Raw genomic sequence first — 22,326 nt, forward strand, 5'->3', positions numbered from 1 at the left:
TTTGATGTAGTTTAATGAAGGATAATATACAAAGTGTATGTTGGTGTGTGTAATTATGCTAGTGATTTTAGCATGATCACAAATGTATATAATTAACTACTTTTGTCTAAAACGGCAGTTTATAATCTTCATCTACCCGCTTGCAGTCAAATGATGTAGCAGAGTCGGCCAAAAGCATTTAAAACAGAAGGTGATTCCAGCAGCCAATAGAGCAGGTCACGAATTCAGTTCCTCACGGCCAACCAGAATGAAGTGATGTTTGTGTCCTGGCAGGGATAGTCCTGACAGGGACATTTCATGGTACCTTCCTCATGCGAGCGTACGAGACCCGGAAAACTGTCCTTGAGCCGGCCTCGAGGACCCAAGACTGATATGAATATCTTGGGCCATTGATGGATTTTAAAACAATAAAGTTTAGGAGGAGGAAAGCCTCCAATCTCACATTACTCATGATCCTAAGCACAATAAATTAAGTATTCGCTCAAGTACACAGACAAGCATACATATTGTGAAACTAGCTTCCCCTGCTTCAGTCACTACACTAAACATAGCGCTGCAATGATGCTCACCTCTTTGCAAAGTACGGCACTGAGAAATAGCATCCCTCCTCCTCCCCAGTGTCTGTCTGTGGAGCCAAAACTTTGTTCTATCCACTCTGTGAGGGGAAGGGGGGTTCCGATAGCCTCCTTATCATGGCAAGGCTGGTGTTCCCTCGGTCAAGCAGGGTCAAATAAACTTCCATTACATCAGCTACTAGTACTACTCGTACACTTATTTCTGTAGGGGAATGTCTGAATGTCTGACTTTCTAGTCGTGTGACCCTTGAATCTTTTTAGATATTGCACAGCTCTTATGAAGTTTGTTTATAATACTTCTTACATTTATTTTATTTCATTTGTTATAATATTTACTTACAAATTCTTTAGCTCCAGTCATGTACTGCACAGTGTTTACAGTTAAAATAAGTGTCTATTTTAAGTGATAAAAATAATGATTATAAGAAAACCTATTTAATCTTGACATTAAAACATACTTTTACATGACAGCTTTTTCCACGTAGCTTATTTGGTCAAAGACAGATGTTCAAGGTATTGTATGATACAGTGGGGGAAAAAAGTATTTGATCCCCTGCTGATTTTGTACGTTTGCCCACTGACAAAGAAATGATCAGTCTATAATTTTAATGGTAGGTGTATTTGAACAGTGAGAGACAGAATAACAACAAAAAAATCCAGAAAAACGCATTTCAAAAAAGTTATAAATTGATTTGCATGTTAATGAGGGAAATAAGTATTTGATCCTCTATCAATCAGCAAGATTTCTGGCTCCCAGGTGTCTTTTATACAAGTAATGAGCTGAGATTAGGAGCACTCTCTTAAAGGGAGTGCTCCTAATCTCAGCTCGTTACCTGTATAAAAGACACCTGTCCACAGAAGCAATCAATCAATCAGATTCCAAACTCTCCACCATGGCCAAGACCAAAGAGCTGTCCAAGGATGTCAGGGACAAGATTGTAGACCTACACAAGGCTGGAATGGGCTACAAGACCATCGCCAAGCAGCTTGGTGAGATGGTGACAACAGTTGGTGCGATTATTCGCAAATGGAAGAAACACAAAATAACTGTCAGTCTCCCTCGGTCTGGGGCTCCATGCAAGATCTCACCTCGTGGAGTTTCAATGATCATGAGAACGGTGAGGAATCAGCCCAGAACTACACGGGAGGATCTTGTTAATGATCTCAAGGCAGCTGGGACCATAGTCACCAAGAAAACAATTGGTAACACACTACACCGTGAAGGACTTAAATCCTGCAGCGCCCGCGAGGTCCCCCTGCTCAAGAAAGCACATGTACAGGCCCGTCTGAAGTTTGCCAACATCTGAATGATTCAGAGGAGAACTGGGTGAAAGTGTTGTGGTCAGATGAGACCAAAATCTAGCTTTTTGGCATCAACTCAACTCGCCGTGTTTGGAAGTGGAGGAATGACCCCAAGAACACCATCCCCACCGTCAAACATGGAGGTGGAAACATTATGCTTTGGGGGTGTTTTTCTGCTAAGGGGACAGGACAACTGCACCGCATCAAAGGGACGATGGACGGGGCCATGTACCGTCAAATCTTGGGTGAGAACCTCCTTCCCTCAGCCAGGGCATTGAAAATGGGTTGTGGATGGGTATTCCAGCATGACAATGACCCAAAAGACACAGCCAAGGCAACAAAGGAGTGGCTCAAGAAGAAGCACATTAAGGTCCTGGAGTGGCCCAGCCAGTCTCCAGACCTTAATCCCATAGAAAATCTGTGGAGGGAGCTGAAGGTTCGAGTTGCCAAGCGTCAGCCTTGAAACCTTAAACCTTAACCTTAACCTTTGAGAGGATCTGCAAAGAGCAGTGGGACAAAATCCCTCCTGAGATGTGTGCAAAGCTGGTGGCCAACTACAAGAAAGGTCTGACCTCTGTGATTGCCAACAAGGGTTTTGCCACCAAGTACTAAGTCGAAGTGGTCAAATACTTATTTCCCTCATTACATGCAAATCAATTGATAACTTTTTTGAAATGCGTTTTTCTGGATTTTTTTGTTGTTATTCTGTCTCTCACTGTTAAAATACACCCACCATTAAAATTATAGACTGATCATTTCTTTGTCATTGGGCAAACGTACAAAATCAGCAGGGGATCAAATACTTTTTTCCCTCACTGTAGATGGTTTGAATCTCAACCTTACCACTATACTGGTATTAGTGACGTAGTTAGACACTTCAATGGGTATTTTATCACTGTTATCCTGCAACCCACAGTTTGAGTTACAAATTATAAGATTAACATAAGTAAAAATTATTCTTAAATTGCAAACACAATATATTCACCATTCAGGTCAATATTTAAAAAAAAAAGTGAAATTAAGAATAGTCACTTGTGCCCAGTATAACAATTTTATTGATTAATTATTAAGAGTAGAGTTCCAGAACACGGTGTAGCAAACCAACGTAATTTAAGTACAGTACTAGTATGTTTTTCTTGTTGATAATTATTTTCATGAAATACTGTTCAGTTGACCTTTAGGATCCTACTCCTGAGACATCATTGACTTCTGCCAGTTGCTAGGGTGCAGCGCACAGCTGACAAAATGCTGAAAGAGTTGGGTAGGGAGATTGTCTGGACGTACCATGATGCTCAATATGTGTAACCGTTTGTTGACCTTGAGGTTCGACCATTATCAGTAAAGGCTGTGTCCACCCTCGGCTTGAAACAAACATGCTGCTATTTGTGTTCCAATACACTAGAGATGAAACCAGTATTTATAATTATTGTTATTATAATTATGAATAATACTGCTACTACTACTACTACTACTACTACTACTACTACTAATAATAATAATAATAATAATAATAATGATAATACAATTCATGGGTTTATGGTATCTGCCCAATAAAATACATTTTTGTAAATGTGATGGTCTGTCCCATGCATTGGTGTAGGTTTGGTTTCAGAATTGGGGGGGGACGCATCCAATATGCCTATGGAGCCGGACACACATTATTGGAGGGGACAATTAAATGTTCTCTCATCATTGGGGGGGATGCGTCCCCCCCATTCCCCATAAACCTACGCCTATGGTCCCATGGTATAAAGATGTGAAAAATTAAGTCAGTTTAAAATGCAGTAGTATTTTCTGAATGTTAACTAAGAAATCCAAATTTGAATTACTGTTCAGTTTTTTAAATATTTTAAGATTTCTGCTTGACTTTCTATTCACCAATACAATGAGGTTGCATGACAAATGTTGAAATAAACGTGAGATTTATTTGGATAGCTGTTTGTTAGTGACGTAAATGGAAGTGTTTTCTGCATAACTATAGGTTCTACTCTGTTGTATTCTAGAATCAGTTTTCAACTCCTCAGACTTTTAAATATGTTCTTGTTTTCATGTTCACAAATTCTTTTACAGGCATTTTAGCTTCACACTGATCTCTAGCAAATGATCTCATCCATATGACAAGATGTCAAAATGCACATGGCATCCGTCAATTCTGGTATCAGTCTTCTGTCAGTTAATTTCCATAGGTTTTATTTGGCAATTTCAAGTAAAGAATTTAGAAGACATAATCCAGCTATTCTGAGATGTACTGAAATGTAGTGTGCTGCATATTCTAAGGTATGACTTTAACTCTACAATCTTAATAATATAATATAATAATAACCATATAGGTATTACCATAGATGTGATTGTGAATCTAAAATTTATAAATGATTGACTGCATTCTTGTGTAAAAGCTTACCACTTTTTGAGCTGGAATATCAATTTTGTATTTATATATACAGCTCTGGAAACAATTAAGAGACCACTGCATTTTTTTCTTAAATCAGCATCTCTACATGTATGGCAGCCATTCCATTCCATTCAAATTTTTATTTGGAATTTGGGAGAAATGTTGTCAGTAGTTTATAGAATAAAACAAAAATGTTCATTTTACCCAAACACATACCTATAAATAGAAAAACCAGATAAACTGATAATTTTGCAGTGGTCTCTTATTTCTTTCTAGAGCTGTATATACACTCACCTAAAGGATTATTAGGAACACCATACTAATACTGTGTTTGACCCCCTTTCGCCTTCAGAACTGCCTTAATTCTACGTGGCATTGATTCAACAAGGTGCTGAAAGCATTCTTTAGAAATGTTGGCCCATATTGATAGGATAGCATCTTGCAGTTGATGGAGATTTGTGGGATGCACATCCAGGGCATGAAGCTCCCGTTCCACCACATCCCAAAGATGCTCTATTGGGTTGAGATCTGGTGACTGTGGGGGCCAGTTTAGTGCAGTGAACTCATTGTCATGTTCAAGAAACCAATTTGAAATGATTCGACCTTTGTGACATGGTGCATTATCCTGCTGGAAGTAGCCATCAGAGGATGGGTACATGGTGGTCATAAAGGGATGGACATGGTCAGAAACAATGCTCAGGTAGGCCGTGGCATTTAAACGATGCCCAATTGGCACTAAGGGGCCTAAAGTGTGCCAAGAAAACATCCCGCACACCATTACACCACCACCACCAGCCTGCACAGTGGTAACAAGGCATGATGGATCCATGTTCTCATTCTGTTTACGCCAAATTCTGACTCTACCATCTGAATGTCTCAACAGAAATCGAGACTCATCAGACCAGGCAACATTTATCCAGTCTTTAACTGTCCAATTTTGGTGAGCTTGTGCAAATTGTAGCCTCTTTTTCCTATTTGTAGTGGAGATGAGTGGTACCCGGTGGGGTCTTCTGCTGTTGTAGCCCATCCGCCTCAAGGTTGTACGTGTTGTGGCTTCACAAATGCTTTGCTGCATACCTCGGTTGTAACGAGTGGTTATTTCAGTCAAAGTTGCTCTTCTATCAGCTTGAATCAGTCGGCCCATTCTCCTCTGACCTCTAGCATCAACAAGGCATTTTCGCCCACAGGACTGCCGCATACTGGATGTTTTTCCCTTTTCACACCATTCTTTGTAAACCCTAGAAATGGTTGTGCGTGAAAATCCCAGTAACTGAGCAGATTGTGAAATACTCAGACCGGCCTGTCTGGCACCAACAACCATGCCACGCTCAAAATTGCTTAAATCACCTTTCTTTCCCATTCAGACATTCAGTTTGGAGTTCAGGAGATTGTCTTGACCAGGACCACACCCCTAAATGCATTGAAGCAACTGCCATGTGATTGGTTGGTTAGATAATTGCATTAATGAGAAATTGAACAGGTGTTCCTAATAATCCTTTAGGTGAGTGTATATATATATATATATATATATATATATATATACACACACATACATACATTTAAATAAACTGAGACTATATATGTATTTGTCCACATATATTGTAACATTTGTACTTTATTTTTATTTTTTATTTTATTTTTAAATGTATAGATGTGTTTTTCCCACTTCTACAATATCATGAGGGCAGTTTTGGAAATAGACAACAAAAAAGCTTTCTTTAATTAGACATAGCAAGGATATGATAAATTAGGCTAATCTTTGGTTGGCTTTCCGAATGCCGAATCTTTTGATATATTGAATCATGTTTAAGACAGGATATAATCAAAACAGTTTGCGCATTGGTGGAATGTAGCTTCTTTTGTATTTTTACTTCTTCATTGCCCAAAATATATTTATTATGCATTAGTTAGCTTCAGAAATGAAATTGTCCCTTCCCAACAACACATACACTTGAGGTTGTTAAAGACACTTCTTGCACTCTAATCAAATTGATTATTTTAAATTTGTACTTTTACACTCCCAAAGCCACTTGAAGGACACAGCTTTTTTAATGATGCATCTAACTATTTTCTGTGTCCACTTTGTGCCTTTGTATTAGGGCTATTTGGAAGCTGTCAAGAGTAAATGGTGTTTCAGAAATAAGAGAATTACATACACTTACACTTAACTGCCTTGTTCACTCTATTTTTGTATCACAACACTTTGCCTTTAATATATGTATAGGTTTACTACTTTTGGACTATTCCTACCTTTAAAACTGTTATTAGTGTTGACTATCTATGTCTATGTTATCAAAATATGTTATATCAGTATGATCTAATGACGATTCAAGCATTTAATAATAATCCCTTTCCATTTAAAGGATATGGTTTAAATTGCAATCAAGTGATACAGAGAGAGTAACTAGCCAATACAAATAAGGACTCATTGAGACCAAAAGTCTTTTTAAAGCTCTCTATATTTTAACAGTTGGCATATTAAAGATGAAGTGTTTTGAAAGATAAACCTGGAAATACCAAGCCTTTATATAAAGCATAAACTCATGACAAAATGTAACTAATAAACCGTGAACAGTTCCCAGAGGATGACGGATATTACACACAATTTTACACATTATTTTAGATCTATCTAACCAAATTAACTGTAAATTTCACTCAGCTGCTGCTGTGATATTTAACAGTATTAGGAAGATTAAATTAATGTTGATAATCATGTGGTTCATTAATACAATAACAAAATTCAAATCAGTTATGTTAAAATGTTCGTAGCTAAGGACAGAAAACTTACCTATGTGTCTGCCTACAAATACATTCCTTTTAGCAGTAAAAATTAAATTATTTAAAAACAACCAGCACTATTTGAACTGCATGACAACATATATTTTGTTACACAATTCAATTTAAACCTCAAAACAAACTATTCTAAATTGTGGACAGTGCATACACTGCTGTAAAAAGCATCATATCTCAGCCCTGCCATAGATTAGAGGCAATGCCCTAATTCATTCTGAACTCCCTTCTATCCTCTATCATTGGTAACATTTTAAATTACTTGGACCCCCGGATTATTCAAGTGCCTGTGTCAGAGAATACATCAGCAGAAGTTTCACAGTTGAGCTTTTGTGCTTCCAGGTTGCAATACATTTTTCAGACATTAAATCCTGCAGAGTACTGCCACCAGCAGTGACACTTTTCACGACCAGGGAACTGGTGGGCAGTGTTGTGGCTGCAGAAATTCCAACGATGAGTGAAAATAGCACACCTGGCAGAAAGTCTTTAGCTCCCTAACTTCAGTAAGTGGATGACAAAAATTAAAATTCTGTAACTATGATTCATATTATTAAATTAAATGCACATTTTATGCTAATGGATGAATACATTTGGTGGCAGTCAGAATCTTAAAATAAGTCTTTGCTTGAAGATAAGCACACCAGTCTGTAACTGCCTCAGCTTCTTTCCCCCAGGGGTGATCAGCTCTACTTCAAACACCTGCTCCTCAACCAGATTGTTAAACGAGCTGCAAATATTGTTCCACATGACAGAAATGCCATGCTAAAGGGTCCTCATTGTTAGTTTCTGAATATGCGAATTATCAAAGCAGAAAGGGTAACTTAAAATATTTGAGCAAAGAAAAAAACACAAAAAACTGTCAGTGCCAGGGGATTTGGATGTCACTGAACAAAAAAGCAGGAAGGTTTACATTTTTGTGTCTTAAGTCAGGGCTGTAGATATTTGGTGCTGCCTGCACCTGTGTCTTGCTCTTCATGTGAATTTCCCATGTTAAACCAGGCAATCCTAATAAGTCACAACCCTGGTATACACAACTTTCCCACAGACTGAGAGGCCTGTCTTATTTATTCCCCCCCAGATAATCAGCAACATGGACCCTCAGGTGACGAATGGGCCGAGCGCCACTACGGCTAACGGGCCTTCCAGTAACAGTCGGAGCTGCCCCTCCCCTATGCAGACTGGCAGTGTCACTGACGACAGCAAGACCAACCTCATTGTCAACTACCTGCCCCAGAACATGACCCAAGAGGAGTTCCGCAGTCTGTTCGGCAGCATCGGAGAGATCGAATCCTGCAAGCTGGTCCGAGACAAGATCACAGGTAAATAATTCAGGGGAAGAGAAGTGTAAAGGTGGATGAGAGGAGGGACTGAGGTGGGCTTCCTGTTATTGCTGAACTCGTTTTTTTGTTGTTGTTTTTTTAATCATGGATTCAGGGTGCCTTATCCAGGATTGACACACATTCTGAAATAATATTTATAAGAAACATCTGGCCATGACAGCCAAAATGAGAATTACATTAATTTAAGAAATAAGTTTGCGAAGCACAAATTGTGATATTGGAACTTGCTATTTTCACGATTGTGATTTGTCCACTTGGTGAAAGTAAATAACCTTCATACTTCTTTGTACAGTTTTCCTGGATATTTAATTCTCTAATAAACACATTTTTCATTAGTACTATATTGTTGAAATAAAGGGGAAACAGCATATTGGGCAGGTCAGCTGCTTTAAATCACCCACAAGACAGCAAGCAGTCAAGTCACTGTGGAAAAATGTTTGGCTTTGGCTTTGGCTAAGATGAGGCTAGAACAGATTTATCATGATCTTTAAATGATAAGAGTTGAAATCCTGCCTTTTGTTTGTCAAATCCTCTCCAACACGGTACTGTTTGTTATATAATGTATCACTCTGACACGCTTCTAGTGTTGTGATGTCTGTGAGACAACTGGAATTCAAACCATGTGTTCCTCAAGCTGTATGAACCTACAGAAACAAATGATTGTTCACATTGTAGTAAAACAGTCTGTCAATGTTGTCAGTTGTAGAATATAGATATATATGTATATAAATATAAATAAATATATATATATATATATATATATATATATATATATATATATATATTTTATATATACACAAAGTAGATATATGCTGTATATATATTTAAAAACAAACACATAGTAAGATGTAGGGCTGCAACAACTAATCGATTAAATCGATTACGTTGATTATTAAAAATCGTTGGCAACGAATTTCATCGTGGATTAGTTGGGTCTACCGGAGCTGCAGCTACACCAGTGAAAAGCCATGAAAGTCTTCTAAAGTATTGGAGCACTTTACACTGAACACATCAAAGAAGACAGTTTGTTGCAATATGTGCAAAGCTCAACTCACATGGTGCGGGAGCGCGACAATGATGCATGAGCACCTGAAGAGAAAACACACGGAGCCATGATGACAAAGGATGAAGACGCTCAGCTGGTACAGACATCCCAAAAGTTGTCCGTCAATGACATGACACTTTTTATTATTATTATTATTATTATTATTATTAATAATAATAATAATAATAATAATAATAGTACACTTTGGATCCGCTATGCCAGTTTCTTTACCTCCTCAACTACATTATTATTATTAATATTTATATTATACATTTTATTTATAACGCAATCTTATATAGATGTTAAAAAAATATATATTACACACCTCACCATAAACACAAAAGCAGAGTGTATGTTTCAACGTTAAACTATTTATTTAAAACCATTTATTTACTTAACCACTGTCTAGAATTATTATAAAAAATATATACCTCCATAGTCCAGTATTGGACTGTTGATGTAGAAAAGCCTGTAAACACTGAATTTAATGTTTACTTTATTTTTATCTACTCTTTTATTTTGTATCAAAATACTTTAGCACCTTTCAAACTGAAGAGTAAAACAGCTTTTGTTTTGAGATCAATGTAAAAACACCTGTTAATATACAGTGAGGGAAAAAAGTATTTGATCCCCTGCTGATTTTGTATGTTTGCCCACTGACAAAGAAATGATCAGTCTATAATTTTAATGGTAGGTGTATTTTAACAGTGAGAGACAGAATAACAGCAAAAAAATCCAGAAAAACGCATTTCGAAAAAGTTATAAATTGATTTGCATGTTAATGAGGGAAATAAGTATTTGACCCCTTCGACTTAGTACTTGGTGGCAAAACCCTTGTTGGCAATCACAGAGGTCAGACCTTTCTTGTAGTTGGCCACCAGGTTTGCACACATCTCAGGAGGGATTTTGTCCCACTCCTCTTTGCAGATCCTCTCCAAGTCATTAAGGTTTCGAGGCTGACGTTTGGCAGCTCGAACCTTCAGCTCCCTCCACAGATTTTCTATGGGATTAAGGTCTTGAGACTGGCTAGGCCACTCCAGGACCTTAATGTGCTTCTTCTTGAGCCACTCCTTTGTTGCCTTGGCTGTGTGTTTTGGGTCATTGTCATGCTGGAATAGCCATCCACGACCCATTTTCAATGCCCTGGCTGAGGGAAGGAGGTTCTCACCCAAGATTTGACGGTACATGGCCCCATCCATCGTCCCTTTGATGCGGTGCAGTTGTCCTGTCCCCTTAGCCGAAAAACACCCCCAAAGCATAATGTTTCCACCTCCATGTTTGACAGTGGGGATGGTGTTCTTGGGGTCATTCCTCCTCCTCCAAACACGGCGAGTTGAGTTGATGCCAAAAAGCTCGATTTTGGTCTCATCTGACCACAACACTTTCACCCAGTTCTCCTCTGAATCATTCAGATGTTCAATGGCAAACTTCAGACGGGCCTGTACATGTGCTTTCTTGAGCAGGGGGACCTTGCGGGCGCTGCAGGATTTAAGTCCTTCACGGCGTAGTGTGTTACCAATTGTTTTCTTGGTGACTATGGTCCCAGCTGCCTTGAGATCATTAACAAGATCCTCCCGTGTAGTTCTGGGCTGATTCCTCACCGTTCTCATGATCATTGAAACTCCACGAGGTGAGATCTTGCATGGAGCCCCAGACCGAGGGAGACTGACAGTTATTTTGTGTTTCTTCCATTTGCGAATAATCGCACCAACTGTTGTCACCTTCTCACCAAGCTGCTTGGTGATGGTCTTGTAGCCCATTCCAGCCTTGTGTAGGTCTACAATCTTGTCCCTGACATCCTTGGACAGCTCTTTGGTCTTGGCCATGGTGGAGAGTTTGGAATCTGATTGATTGATTGCTTCTGTGGACAGGTGTCTTTTATACAGGTAACGAGCTGAGATTAGGAGCACTGCCTTTAAGAGAGTGCTCCTAATCTCAGCTCGTTACCTGTATAAAAGACACCTGGGAGCCAGAAATCTTGCTGATTGATAGGGGATCAAATACTTATTTCCCTCATTAACATGCCAAACATTTTATAACTTTTTTGAAATGCGTTTTTCTGGATTTTTTTGTTGTTATTCTGTCTCTCACTGTTAAAATACACCTACCATTAAAATTATAGACTGATCATTTATTTGTCAGTGGGCAAACGTACAAAATCAGCAGGGGATCAAATACTTTTTTCCCTCACTGTATAAACTATATTACCCTTTATTTTTGGCACGTCTTCTTTTGGTTTTATAACTGCCATCTCAAGCATTATGCAAGATGAGGAGGAACTCAAAATTAGAATTAGTAATCGACAGATTAATCGATTATCAAAATAGTCGTTTGTTACAGCCCTAGTAAGATGAAGATCATTTGTCCAAGTGACAGATACAGATGTCTATTCTGATGCATTGTTAATTCATTTGTTGGCTTCGTAAAATTTTGAATGTAGTGCAAATTCATATTTGTATCCATTGCCGCTGGCAGTAATAATTATAATAATAATTAAAATATTTTTATATATATATATATATATATATACTAAACTGATATGAATCCCTATACTATGTATGATCAGGTCTGATCATCCTCAAAGCCCCATATTGAAAATACATAGTTTCATTAAACAAATTTGAAATGATGATGCCAGGAATTATTTTATCTATGGATCAGTAGTGTTCTTTTTTTGTAAACATGAATAATATAACTGTAATTGGTAACTACCCCATGCTACTAGTCCTTTAATCTGATATTAAAATAATATTTATATAATTATTTCTCTGCAACATTGATTATGACTGGTAAACATACAACAAACATACAGCAAAATAAAAAATACATAAATAGAATAAAGTAAAAATAAAAATAGAACATTAACAGTGCTCTAAAATAATGTAAATGGAAATTTAAATTTAAATAAACCATGGTATGGAGGAGAGAAAAACTAAAATCCCCTATGGATGGCATGTAGGAGAAAAATCTCTGGGGGTCCATGACTGTCCATGACTGTCCAGGCCTAATGGTTGCCTCCCCTCCAGGCAGTATAGTTGTTACATCAGGCCCTCAGGGGTAGGGGGGTTGGTTGAACCATCAACAGCCCTTGGGTGACGATGGCTCGTCAGATCTTGGGGTGTTGGGTGCCTTGTCAGGCTTCCACGGTGGGGGACGGGGTGCCTCGTTGGACCCTCAGTTTTTGGGCCTTATAACTAAATGCTCTACCACCGTCTTCTTGGGATCTCAATAGCTGACCTGGAGTGTATTCGATAAGGAGATCTTTTAAGTAGGGAGGTGCTAGTCCCTTTAGTGCTTTAAATGCTAGTAAGAGAACTTTAAAGTATATTCTGTAGCGCACGGGGAGCAAGTGAAGAGAAGCTAATATTGGAGTGATCTGTTCATGTTTTGTTGTTTTAGTAAGCATTCTTCCAGCAGCATTTTGGACTAACTGAAGTGCAGCAATAGCTCCGTTTGTGCTACCTGAGAGACTGGCATTACAGTAATCCAATCTACATGTAACAAATACATGTATCAGTTTCTCAGTGTCATGTAATGAGAGGAATTGTCTTAGTCTAGCAATGTTTCTAAGCTGGAGGAAGGAAGATCTCGACACATTCTGAATGTGTGATTCAAAGGATAGATCATGGTCACAGATGACACCCAGGTTTCATGCCATCTCCTTAGTTTTGTCAGTGTATGATGAACAATTAGATTTTTGTCCCCTAAAATTAGGACTTCTGTATTATCAGAATTAAGCATAAGAAAATTACTTGTCATAATTTTTTTTATCTTGGACAGACAGCAGATTAGTGTTTCTATGTCTATGGCATTGTTGGGACAACAACTGACAAATAATTGTGTGTCGTCTGCGTAACTGTGAAACTTAATATTATGTCATCGAATTATATCATCTAAAGAGCGCATGTACAATGAAAAAAGTATAGGTCCGAGGACTGAGACCTGTGGGACTCCATACTTAACTTCAGTTACATTTGAGTGGTTTTCATTAATCTATACATATTGGAGTCTGTTTCACAGGTATGATTTAAACCATGAATAGAACATTGTGAGATAGGCCAACAAGGTTTTCTAAGCGGTGTATTTGGTGGTCAACATGACTCCAGAACCTGTTAATATTTTTTGTTTGCAATTTTTTTGTGGTAAGCCAGGACAAGATTGCAGTTTTATCCTGATTTACACTGTGAATCATGCCCCAGAAACTCATTATTTGGTGAATAAATTGCAGGTTCTGTTCACATTTCTAAATATACATATTGTGGCAGGTTGGGGGGCCTGTTGGGGGGCCTTGTTTGTAGGTGGGGTCTGGTCTTGAAACACAGTAGGGAGGCAGGCAGAGGGTACAAAACAGGCATGCTGTTGGTTTATTGCTTTCCTCAATGGCAGGCACAGTGTCAAAACTAACAAAACAAAACCTAGCTCTGGTCGAGCACTAATTAAACATCAACAGTTCCTAACTAAGAGACAAACAGTAATAATAAGTACAAAAAGGATGAGGCAGATTCGTAATCAAAGTTCATTACCGGTAGGAGACAGACAGTCTGGGGTTCAAGAGTGAGAATGCCAACCTGAGTTGTACTGACTGACAAGTGGTGGTTCTAGACCATTTCCGATGGGGGGGCCTGGCTGGGGCCAGTTGTAATATTAAGGGTTGCATGAATTTCTCCACGGTGCTTGAATAGGGGGGTGTTTTGTCCACGATGTTAGCCGGGGTGGGGGGGGGGGGGGGGGTGCTGACAGTGTTTTGTCCGTGGTGGCAGCAGGGGGGATGCTGACGGTGTTTTGTCAGCAGTGATAGGTGACAGTTAGGTGGACCACGGGGGGCAAACTTGCTGTCACAGGGGCACTGGCCCCCCCTCAGAACCGCCCCTGCTGACTGACTGACTTTAATTTGGCCTTGATAGAGAGTGAAAGAGACAAATTCCTTCAGATTTGTAGCTTCAAGTTAAAGAATCTCTGACTGTTTAAGCATAACAAATTGCAGCATAATAAACTAACTGCTTCCAGATACTTCTGCAGCAGACACAAATATGAAAATACAACCCTAAGTGTGAATTGTGCTTTCCTACCAATTAACCAACTGTAAATATTCCGGCACCACAAACCACGACAGCTCATGCACTCACTAAGAAATGCCTGTCATGTGGGAAATCGCTCCAAGACCAGCCAGGGAGGGAGATGCAATGCAAAACAGTCTGAGTGGTTTATTCTACTCTGGAGTTTAAAGCAGCTGCAGGATTTGAATCCAGTTAGCTCAGGCTGTGCTCCAAGTAATTATTCTGAACAGGAGGCGCAGCGGCTGCTAGATTTCAGCTGGCCTGGAGATTCCTCGCTATATGGAGAGCAGAGGTGTGTAAACAGCATTCCCCAGTTAATAATGTTTCTAATCTAGGACTAGTGGGTGTGTGGGTGGCAAGCAGATGGATGGGGAGGTTATTCTGAGATAATGCCAGATAATGGCTTCCATTTTATATCCTACTTAGTGACACTTTGCACTTGATAATCTCATTAAAAAAGCCAGGCTAATGCCATCAGTTTAGGAGGAGAGTACTGAGTGGCTGTGTGTCTGGACTACATCACATTTTGACCAGGAGGCACAGGCACTAGATTAGGTGTCAAAGTGAAGTACACAAGCCTAGGCTTCAAGTGCTCTTTGGTGTGCTGTCAGGTTTTAGGCTGTGATTTGTGTGCTCACTACTATATGTTCTCTTGCAGTTCATCCTTGATGCATGTAATTTACGGCCAAATTAAAAATAGGTTAATTTCCAATTTTAAATCTAAAATCATCAATGTTGTCAGAAACCCTTCTAAATGTACATAGTTTAATCAATCCCTAAGTTCAATTAGATTATGGTGTATACAGTATTTGGTATGTATTACATATTTTGGGGACATTGCAGATTAAATGTGGATTGACATTGAACTTTGATTAATAAACATATGTACTTTTAAACAGTAAAGTTGTTGTAGTCAGTCAAATGGGGACTTTCAAAAAGTATTATGTAACTTCAATTTTGCTGTTCCAGCTTATTCATAGTTTTCATCTTAATTTGTTTCTTTTTTAGGTAATTCTCCAAACAAAACTGATTTTGAGAAGGCTACGAAAAGATACAAGCTCATTTCAACTGTAATGTTTACTATATTTTTATTTTAATCAAGGCTAAGTGAGAATACAAAATGTTTCTCCCACAGTTAATATTATTTTGGTTAATATTATTGCTGTGTATTCAAATTAATAAGACAGTTCCTATAAAAAGATAAACACTACTGTATGTGATTAGATACAATATATGCAAATCTGTTATAAACGGCTTTGGATTAATTTAGCATTCTAATCAAAGCTTCATTCCAAATGTATTCTTCTTGGTTTTTGTTTCATACAGTAGCAATGAGGACAGCTTTTCCTGAAAATGAGAATGTTACTGCTTGAACAATCATTCATACCAGACTGGAATTAATAAGCACATAGAAAAATAAAGCCACCTTCTGATAAGGCCATGAAAATTTAATGATTGCACACTAACTGATTATTGTTTTTATAGTTTTAGCAGCATTTCTTGCAAATAGTTTTGTACAATCTAAATACAAAATAAAGTAAACAAATTATTATTATTTAACTTCAAGCATACATTACCAATATTTTGCTCTCCTACAATACTTTGGCAGTGCCCGGAAAATTACTTTTTAGCCCCCATGGATACAAAACCATTAATTTCAGTAGTATTAAGAATGATCGGTTGTCCCAACACTTACGAATGATTACGAATAATACTAATAATTTATACAAATTAATGTACATTTACAAAATGAAAACAACATATATATATATATATATATATATATATATATATATATATATATATATATATCACCCAATTGTCCTTTATACAGCCATCCATTACAAGGCATTCCTTATATATCACCAGTTTTTCCTTTTGAACATTTGAGTACAAATGTATAGCTGACTCTCTCAATATCACTCAACATCATTGATAATGCTATCCCTGCCTACTGCCAATTTCAATGTCTGTACCAGAATTGCCAGTATAATTAGCAAGGACCATTTTACAATTAAAACTGTGCATGTTGGTAATTGTAAATTCCTGACTACATTTAAAACAGCCCAGTTAGCTTAAGAAGTAGTCTTCACGCAGTATAACCCTATACAGTAAGAAACAGTATACAAGGTTTAAAACAGCTTACATTACAGGGCCTTTAAATATCCAAATCACACATTTTATTTATGTTAAAGTCTGCCCAAGATGGTATAATATTATTATTATAAAATAAAGTACTTTGAACTGCATAATGTACAATTCCCTGTTCCCAAGCTAAAATATCTCTGAATAAACAAATTATTGCTGATATTGTAGTCCGAATGCAAAAATGGTCCGCCGAATGCAAAAATGGTCCGCCAGTGGTGTCAGTTCTAAAAAAAATGAGTGATGGAGTGAATCTATTTAGAATTCTGTTATATATGTTTCAATTTAATTAGTTTGTGCATGTGATTCATTTGTAGGCGAGTGATCATTTTGAACTTAGTGAATAATATGGATATTTATCCATTAGCTTACTATCCAGACCCCTAGTAATATTTCACAATGATCATACATAATCATACATAATAAGCTTTCCTTAGGTATAATGTGCAGTTGTATATCATGGTTATGTTGGAATATGTGTAATTAATGGTTTAATGATTATTAATAATTTTTCAGGGTAGGAACTGTAGAAATAATGCATAGGGTGTATCCATGGTAACCAGACTCCTTGCTTAGTACACAAAAAATATAATAAAATTGTATATTTCCAACAGTATGCAAAAAAATGAGGGAAATTATGTATAGACCGCTAACTCAAATATTCCAAAAGACACTTAGAATAGGGGATGTGCCAACTGACTGGAAGACAGCAAATGTCATACCAATTCACAAGAAAGGGGACAAAACTAAGCCAGGGAATTACAGACCAATCAGTCTCACCTGCATTACTTGTAAAATGTTGGAAAAAATGAATAAATGGAAAATAGAGGAGCATCTTAGTCTGCATGGATTTAGACGAGGCAGATCATGTCTTACTAATTTAATAGAATTTTTTGAACATGCAACTGCAGCTGTAGATCAGGTGAAAGCATATGATATGATATACTTTGATTTTCCAAAAGCTTTTGATAAGGTTCCACACCAAAGTCAAATTGGAAGCTGTAGACATTCAGGGTAATGTAAGTAGATGGATTATGAACTGGTTGATGTATAGGAAACAGAGGGTGGTGATAAGAGGAGTTGCTTCTAACTGGAATGAGGTTGTTAGTGGAGTTCCACAGGGATCAGTATTAGGGCCTTTGCTTTTTCTAATCTATATTATATATATACAATCTCGGCAGCACAGGTTATTCGAAGGGACTTAGATAATATTAATTTGTGGGCTGACACCTGGCAGATGAAATTCACTGTGGACAAGTGCAAGGTATTAAATGCAGGTAACAAAAATATCCACTATAATTACACTGAGAGGAACAGAACTAGATGAAGTAACGCATGAGAAAGACCTAGGAGTCTACATGGACTCCTCACTTTCTCCATCCAAACAATGTGGGGAAGCAATAAAAAAGGCAAACAGAATATGAGGGTATACAGTGAGAGAAAAAAGTATTTGATCCCCTGCTGATTTTGTACGTTTGCCCACTGACAAAGAAATGATCAGTCTATAATTTTAATGGTAGGTGTATTTTAACAGTGAGAGACAGAATAACAGCAAAAAAATCCAGCAAAACGCATTTCAAAAAAGTTATAAATTGATTTGCATGTTAATGAGGGAAATAAGTATTTGACCCCTTCGACTTAGTACTTGGTGGCAAAACCCTTGTTGGCAATCACAGAGGTCAGACGTTTCTTGTAGTTGGCCACCAGGTTTGCACACATCTCAGGAGGGATTTTGTCCCACTCCTCTTTGGAGATCCTCTCCAAGTCATTAAGGTTTCGAGGCTGACGTTTGGCAACTCGAACCTTCAGCTCCCTCCACAGATTTTCTATGGGATTAAGGTCTGGAGACTGGCTAGGCCACTCCAGGACCTTAATGTGCTTCTTCTTGAGCCACTCCTTTGTTGCCTTGGCTGTGTCTTTTGGGTCATTGTCATGCTGGAATACCCATCCACGACCCATTTTCAAAGCCCTGGCTGAGGGAAGGAGGTTCTCACCCAAGATTTGACGGTACATGGCCCCGTCCATCGTCCCTTTGATGCGGTGCAGTTGTCCTGTCCCCTTAGCAGAAAAACACCCTCAAAGCATAATGTTTCCACCTCCATGTTTGAGTGGGGATGGTGTTCTTGGGGTCATTCCTCCTCCTGCAAACACGGTGAGTTGAGTTGATGCCAAAGAGCTCGATTTTGGTCTAATCTGTCCACAACACTTTCACCCAGTTCTCCTCTGAATCATTCAGATGTTCATTGGCAAACTTCAGACGGGCCTGTACATGTGCTTTCTTGAGCAGGGGGACCTTGCGGGCGCTGCAGGATTTCAGTCCTTTACGGCGTGGTGTGTTACCAGTTGTTTTCTTGGTGACTATGATCCCAGCTGCCTTGAGATCATTAACAAGATCCTCCAGTGTAGTTTTGGGCTGATTCCTCACCGTTCTCATGATCATTGAAACTCCACGAGGTGAGATCTTGCATGGAGCCCCAGACTGAGGGAGACTGACAGTTATTTTGTGTTTCTTCCATTTGCGAATAATCGCACCAACTGTTGTCACCTTCTCACCAAGCTGCTTGGCGATGGTCTTGTAGCCCATTCCAGCCTTGTGTAGGTCTACAATCTTGTCCCTGACATCCTCGGACAGCTCTTTGGTCTTGGCCATGGTGGAGAGTTTGGAATCTGATTGATTGATTGCTTCTGTGGACAGGTGTCTTTTATACAGGTAACGAGCTGAGATTAGGAGCACTCCCTTTAAGAGAGTGCTCCTAATCTCAGCTCATTACCTGTATAAAAGACACCTGGGAGCCAGAAATCTTGCTGATTGATAGGGGATCAAATACTTATTTCACTCATTAACATGCAAATCAATTTATAACTTTTTTGAAATGCGTTTTTCTGGATTTTTTTGCTGTTATTCTGTCTCTCGCTGTTAAAATACACCTACCATTAAAATTATAGACTGATCATTTCTTTGTCAGTGGGCAAATGTACAAAATCAGCAGGGGATCAAATACTTTTTCCCTTACTGTATAGTCAAAAGTGTAGAATTTAAAACAAGAGAAGTAATGTTAAGACAATGCACTAGTTAGACCTCATCTGGAATACTGTGTACAATTCTGCACACCACACTCCAAGAAAGATATCGCTACTCTAGAGGCAGTTCAGAGGAGAGCAACTAGACTTATTCCAGGATTGAAGGGAATGTCCTACTCGGAGAGACTGAGGGAACTGAACCTCTTCACCATGGAACAGAAGAGACTACGTGGGGACTTGATTCAAGTCTTCAAAATCATTAACGGCATCAACCACATCAAACCAGAGGAGCTTTTCCAGATCTGCAGGGACACACAGACCTGGGACACAAATGGAAATTGGGCTTCAAGGCATTCAAGATAGAAAACAGGAGACACTTCTTGAAACAGAGTTGTTGCAATCTGGAACAAACTCCCCAGCGATGTGGTTGAAGCTGAATATTTGGGAACATTTAAAATTAGACTGGATAGGATCACTTAGTTATTTATGGACACCAAACGAGCACGATGGGTCGAATGGCCTCCTCTCATTTGTAAACTTCATGTTCAGTGCATAAGTACAATGTGAAGGATACACTAAATACTAGCTATAATTACTAGTACAAGCAAACATTGTTTATTATACTCGATGTATAAACTGTGCACATTTTGGGCCCGATATTCAAACTTCACGCAATTTCCACGCATAATGTGTGCCATGGAAGAAATGTGCGACTTGGCCAAAAAAGGAGAGATATTCAAACATGACACGAATCAACATTGGAATATACCATTTTATAGCAAGCCTGTTTGCGGCTCACAAACCCACCTGTGCCATTCCACAGTGTGCTGTTATTCCCACTGTTTAAGCACAGTTTTGCGCAATTATTGGATGAATTTGCTATGCAAATATCGCACAAAAATGTGTGTATTCAGTCTAATTAAGGCTTTCACGCAATTCAGATTTGATTGTGCTATGCACATGTTTAATGTCAGCCCGGAAAACGTTTGCATCTTATGTTATCAATTGCTAAGTCATTACCATATGTTAATAAGCCACAGCATTAAAGGAACAGGACTATAGGTAGATGAATGAAGGCAATGTGCTAGACAGGGGCGAGTTCCATGTTTCACGTTCTCAGTTGATGGAGATTTGTGGGATGCACATCCAGGGCACGAAGCTCCCGTTCCACCACATCCCAAAGAAGCTCTATTGGGTTTAGATCTGGTGACTGTGGGGGCCAGTTTAGTACAAGAAACCAATTTGAAATGATTCAACCTTTGTGACATGGTGCATTATCCTGCTGGAAGTAGCCATCAGAGGATGGGTACATGGTGGTCATAAAGGGATGGACATGGTCAGAAACAATGCTCAGGTAGGCCGTGGCATTTAAACGATGCCCAGTTGGCACTAAGGGGCCTAAAGTGTGCCAAGAAAACATCCCCCACACCATTACACCACCACCACCAGCCTGCACAGTGGTAACAAGGCATGATGGATCCATGTTCTCATTCTGTTTACGCCAAATTCTGACTCTACCATCTGAATGTGTCAACAGAAATCGAGACTCATCAGACCAGGCAACATTTTTCCAGTCTTCAACTGTCCAATTTTGGTGAGCTTGTGCAAATTGTAGCCTCTTTTTCCTATTTGTAGTGGAGATGAGTGGTACCTGGTGGGGTCTTCTGCTGTTGTAGCCCATCCGCCTCAAGGTTGTACGTGTTGTGGCTTCACAAATGCTTTGCTGCATACCTCGGTTGTAACGAGTGGTTATTTCAGTCAAAGTTGCTCTTCTATCAGCTTGAATCAGTCGGCCCATTCTCCTCTGACCTCTAGCATCAACAAGGCATTTTTTCCCACAGGACTGCCGCATACTGGATGTTTTTCCCTTTTCACACCATTCTTTGTAAAACCTAGAAATGGTTGTGCGTGAAAATCCCAGTAATTGAGCAGATTGTGAAATACTCAGACCGGCCCGTCTGGCACCAACAACCATGCCACGCTCAAAATTGCTTAAATCACCTTTCTTTCCCATTCAGACATTCAGTTTGGAGTTCAGGAGATTGTCTTGACCAGGACTACACCCCTAAATGCATTGAAGCAACTGCCATGTGATTGGTTGGTTAGATAATTGCATTAATGAGAAATTGAACAGGTGTTCCTAATAATCCTTTAGGTGAGTGTATATATATATATATATATATATATATATATATATATATATATATATATATATATATATACTGTATATATTAATATCATTAGAAATCAGTCCATACTGTGCAGTACACTCAAGTCTGGACACATCCTGAATGCATACCTCCTGAGTATTATAGTAGTGCACACCTCTATGCTGTTGTCCTGACAGGGCAAACAACAAGGCTCATATGCGTAATATTGCAGTACAAACACAATATTGTGGACGCAGTAGTAATACATATTACCCAATACCCATAATTGTCTGTATATATGTAGGTTGTCACAGACTCAAAAACTTAATCTTATTATGTACATTACTGCTGCTGTGTGTCCAACACAGGTGTGTAGCACCTACTGCAGTGATGTGTAGCCGCCATATCCTTTTAGATTTCCATAAGTAAGCTTGTTTTTATCTTTTGAAAATACAGTGCTTAAAGGGTTGATTTGTTTTTTTATTTTACTTAAGCGCTTATTCAATTTA

The 22,326-nt window shown here is 38.7% G+C and overlaps 1 protein-coding gene across 5 annotated transcripts in view; it reads left to right on the forward strand.

The window, feature by feature from the left end:
• The window catches only part of elavl4 (ELAV like neuron-specific RNA binding protein 4), a 169,092-nt gene that overhangs the window by 90,127 nt on the left and 56,639 nt on the right, over nucleotides 1-22,326 (forward strand). For all 5 annotated transcript variants that reach the window (XM_066692004.1, XM_066692003.1, XM_066692002.1 and 2 more), the window contains exon 3: nucleotides 8,138-8,378. In XM_066692004.1, the coding sequence (XP_066548101.1) occupies nucleotides 8,138-8,378 (241 nt within the window). The remainder of the gene's footprint in view (nucleotides 1-8,137; nucleotides 8,379-22,326) is intronic.

This window comes from Amia ocellicauda, chromosome 19, assembly GCF_036373705.1.
Source record: "Amia ocellicauda isolate fAmiCal2 chromosome 19, fAmiCal2.hap1, whole genome shotgun sequence".
Taxonomy (NCBI): Eukaryota; Metazoa; Chordata; class Actinopteri; order Amiiformes; family Amiidae; genus Amia; species Amia ocellicauda.